Source organism: Poromitra crassiceps (genome assembly GCF_964638095.1).
Source record: "Poromitra crassiceps genome assembly, chromosome: 6".
NCBI classification, from domain to species: Eukaryota; Metazoa; Chordata; class Actinopteri; order Beryciformes; family Melamphaidae; genus Poromitra; species Poromitra crassiceps.
The window spans coordinates 53,830,029-53,834,215 of NC_139627.1; the positions used below are offsets into that span (position 1 = coordinate 53,830,029).

The 4,187-nt window shown below is 47.0% G+C and overlaps 1 protein-coding gene across 1 annotated transcript; it reads left to right on the forward strand.

The window, feature by feature from the left end:
* Positions 1-2,983: 2,983 nt before the first annotated feature.
* LOC310778397 (leucine-rich repeat-containing protein 3-like) lies at positions 2,984-3,763 on the forward strand (the record flags this gene model as incomplete). The annotated part of the gene is made up of 1 exon (XM_083638819.1): positions 2,984-3,763. Exon 1 carries the CDS (start codon positions 2,987-2,989, stop codon positions 3,761-3,763), a length of 777 nt encoding a protein of 258 aa, XP_083494945.1. The 5' UTR covers positions 2,984-2,986.
* Between the last annotated feature and the right edge of the window lie 424 nt (positions 3,764-4,187).

The window sequence follows — 4,187 nt, forward strand, 5'->3', positions numbered from 1 at the left end:
AGAGAGAGAGAGAGAGAGGGGGGGGAGACAGAGGGAGAGAGAGGGGGGAGACAGAGGGAGAGAGAGAGAGAGGGCAGACAGAGGGAGAGAGGGGGGGAGACAGAGGGAGAAGGAGAGAGAGAGGGGGGGGGACAGGAGAGAGAGAGAGAGAGAGAGAGAGGGGGGGAGAGAAAGGGAGAGAGAGAGAGATGAGTTGGAGCAGTGTGGTTCCTTCACACCGGGGCTGGATCCTCATCAACAAGTGAGACTGTGCTTTTGACAAGAAGACAAACAGACAAACAAAGAGCTGCGTTATCACAGATGAAGCTTTTTTTCTTGGAGATTGGACATCTTCCCACGCTGCCATCTGGGAACTTGACCGTTTGACCTTTTCCTACATGGAGATACGGACGTGACTCTTTTCCTACATGGAGATACGGACGTGACTCTTTTCCTACATGGAGATACGGACGTGGCTCAGTTGAAGTAGATGACTACCGTACTTTCTTTTCCTTTTCATTCTTCTTTTTTAATGAGAAGGTAGCTTTCTCCTAACATTGCTACAGCTGGAATATGAGCAAAGAGAATCATTACTATCTGGACCATATCTCCGTCTTGGTACCAGAACACACCTGTGGGGCTTCTGCAGCCGTCAGTTGGATTGGGGGGGGGGGGGGGAATTATTAATTTCCACACAAAACTCTCTCCTAGTAGGCCTGCAAGTAAGTTCACATAGTCATTTCTTGTTTTCTTAAATCGTGTTAACAAATAGGTTCCATATTTTCTGGCATAGATACTGTATGTATTGGTAAGATGATTCCATACCCCTCAAAATAAAAATAAAATAATGACAAAATAAAAACAAGTATGTTGAGAAAAACACTATAAATAAAACAAGTTATAATAAAACACTGTTATTAGGACCTATGTATACTCTGGATCTCTGCACTTTTTTGAATCATAGTTCAGTAGTCCAGTCTGTCACTAATTGAATTGTGTCTTGGCCCAGACAGGATTATTGTGGCGATGTGTTTGAGCAGATATTTCACACAACGCATTGTGTTTGCTTCCCTACATTTGACTTCAAGACATGAAGAAGCATTGAGACATTTACACTGAACACAGGCTATTTTCACAACAATATCTAATGATTCAAATAAATCTACTGACGTGCGACCACAACAATGACCACAGGAATACATGTTGGACGCATCAACCCCAATGCTGCATTATGTAGTGGTGTGTGTGTGTGTGTGTGTGTGTGTGTGTGTGTATGTGTGTGTGTGTGTGTGTGTGTGTAGGTGTGTGTAGGTGTGTGTGTGTGCGTGTGTGTGTGTGTGTGTGTAGGTGTGTGTGTGTTCGTGTGTGTGTGTGTGTGTGTGTGTATGTGTGTAGGTGTGTGTGTGTGTGTGTGTGTGTGCGTGCGCGTGCGCGCGCGTGTGTGTGTGTGTGTGTGTGTGTGTGTAGGTGTGTGTGTAGGTGTGTGTGTGTGTGTGTGTGTGTGTGTGTGTGTGTGTGTAGGTGTGTGTGTGTGTGTGTGTGTGTGTGCGTGTGTGTGTGTGTGTGTGTGTGTGACACTAAGTTATAAGGTCCGGCCTCGCCAAAGATAGAAAAAATTAAATAAAACGAGACGCTAACTTCACGGAGCGGATGACCTCCAACAGAGTGATGGGTGAGGTGTGTGATGATCGGTGCAGCCCACCACCAGGGGGTGCACACAGCCCCAACGGGGATGATGCTCAGGGTAATTGTAGAGCCTGCAGCTATTCTAGTCATGTATGTGTGAGTGAAAGGCAGCGTTCTTGGGGGCGAGGGGGGCTGTGCAGAAAAGCCTTTCCTCGTTATTTGAGGCAGGCGGAGATACATGGTCTCTGTCCAGCTATGAAAGCGTGTCATTATTATTGATATGCACTACAGCGCTCTGGAGCATCAGAGATGGATTTAGGTTTATATGTTCATAGTACACACAACTAAATTATGCCTTTTGTAATTCAATGACATATGGCTTGGTGATGATGAGCCAGGAGTGTCTGCTGGGTTATGTCCTTGAAGTGAAATTGATTTTCCTCAATAATCATATTATGCATTTTATAATCATTGTGGGAGTAGAAGTTACCGTGTTCAATTTGGGAAAGTTACTTGGCTCATGCAGCAGGGGTCACTGTCTGGTCAAGTGTGACTCTGCACACGCACACTGGTCATGAAGCGATCCAAAATCTGTCAAATCTTCTTATCCAGCGCGGCCATTCTGCTGGGTGTGAACAGTTCAATGTCTCTGGGTGTAACTGAACAGCCCTCACTGCCACCTCTACTGTCTGTCTCTGCCCTGAGCAGAGGGGCCAGGGTTGCCTAGCAATTCACAGACTGACAGGCAGGCCAGTGCGCCCACTGCAAAAGATTGTCTATGTCCGAGGTGATGACTTAATCGGCAGTAAACGAGGAGAGACTGAAATCACGGGGCCCGCAGTTTACTTTTTACCGCCCGCCCCAACGTGAATACCGCCCGTTCGCCACGAGATTTGCATTGGGTCCCGTGGGAGTCCTGTCCCGTTGCACCCCTCTAACGCACACCTACAGTAGAGATGATATTGTCATTTCCTGGCTCATTGTGATTAATTTCTCAATAAGACTAACATGGTGTCTTTTTGTCTCTTTCAGTGCACACCATGGTTGATATGACTTCTGCTCGGCCCAGCTCCTAATGTGCTCCCACCTCCCCGACAACAAACCTGAGATTCCTCCCTGGGATATGCTCATTGATCCCGATTTACTGCTAAGCTCTTTTGAAATCTGTTTCAAAGGCCCTATATGAAACTCCCCCAAAGCCATTTTGAAGGGATTACCTTCAAGATTACCAAGAAGGTCGTCTAAAAGAACCTGGTCAATTTGACATTTGGAAAACCATGAAAATGCTGCCATGACCACAATTTGAGTTTGAAGAGGTGAAACGCCTGACAGGGTGAATGGGAACTCACTGTTGAATATGTGGAACTTTGTGGGGCCTGATATGAGCAGGAAATGCCCTATCTTTGATTCCTCTGCCCTCTTCTGGGGCTTCCTCTTTGGAATATTGTTTGCAAGTGCACGAGTGATGGCTTGTCCCAAAAGCTGTCACTGTATGGAGAAGAGTGGCTTGACAGTGGTCCAGTGTATGTCCCGCAACTTGGAGAAGATCCCGTCAGATCTGCCGCGAGACACCGTTATCCTACTTCTGGCATCCAACCACATCACCAAGATCCCCAACCAGGCCTTCAAAGAACTCCACCGCCTCCAGGAGGTGGACCTGTCTAACAACGCCATCGAGACGGTGGACGTCGGAGCCTTCCAAGGTGTTTCCGACAACCTCCGGGTCCTGGACCTCTCCAACAACCGCATCCAAAGTGTCCCCAAAGAGGTGTTCGCCCGCCTTCGGGCGAAGATCAGCCTTTCGAACAACCCCTGGCACTGTGAGTGCACGCTGCAGGAGGTGCTGAGGGAGCTGCGGCTCGACCCGGAGACGGTGAACGAGGTGAGCTGCCACACGGCGGTGCAGGATGAATATGCGGGGAAGCCGGTGATCCAGGTGCTGGACTCGGGGATCAACTTCTGCAACTTTCACCACAAGACCACCGATGTGGCCATGTTCGTCACCATGTTCGGATGGTTCACCATGGTGATTGGGTACGTCATCTACTACGTGAGACACAATCAGGAGGATGCCAGGAGGCACCTGGAGTACCTCAAGTCCCTGCCCAGCAGCTCTCAGATCAGCAAGGACTTTGACACCATCAGCACTGTCCTCTAGCACAGTGGTTCTCAACTGGTCTAGCCTCAAAACCCACATTTCTCCTAAGTCATTCAGTTGCAATGCAAGTTTCAGATCTCTTACGCCTATAATTTTAAACAAGTTTAAACTGGTGATGCTCATCACATTCAAGAATCTAAATCAGACTATATGAAATATTCTGAAATAAAAAGGCAGACTTTTCTTGCATTAAAATATAAAGGCAGACATGTGCGTTTTAAACAAGTTAAACTGATGGTGCTCTTTTTTTAATGGTCTAGGTCTCTAGTTTGTGGTTGTAAAGTTTCAGTCAGGCTGTGACTATCCTCGATACCCCAATAGCTCATTTCATACAGTGAGGACAAGTTTTGAAAAATGCTCTCACTACAGTGAAATGGTTACTATGGGGACAAACATCATTGAATATAATTTGTCTAATTGAATC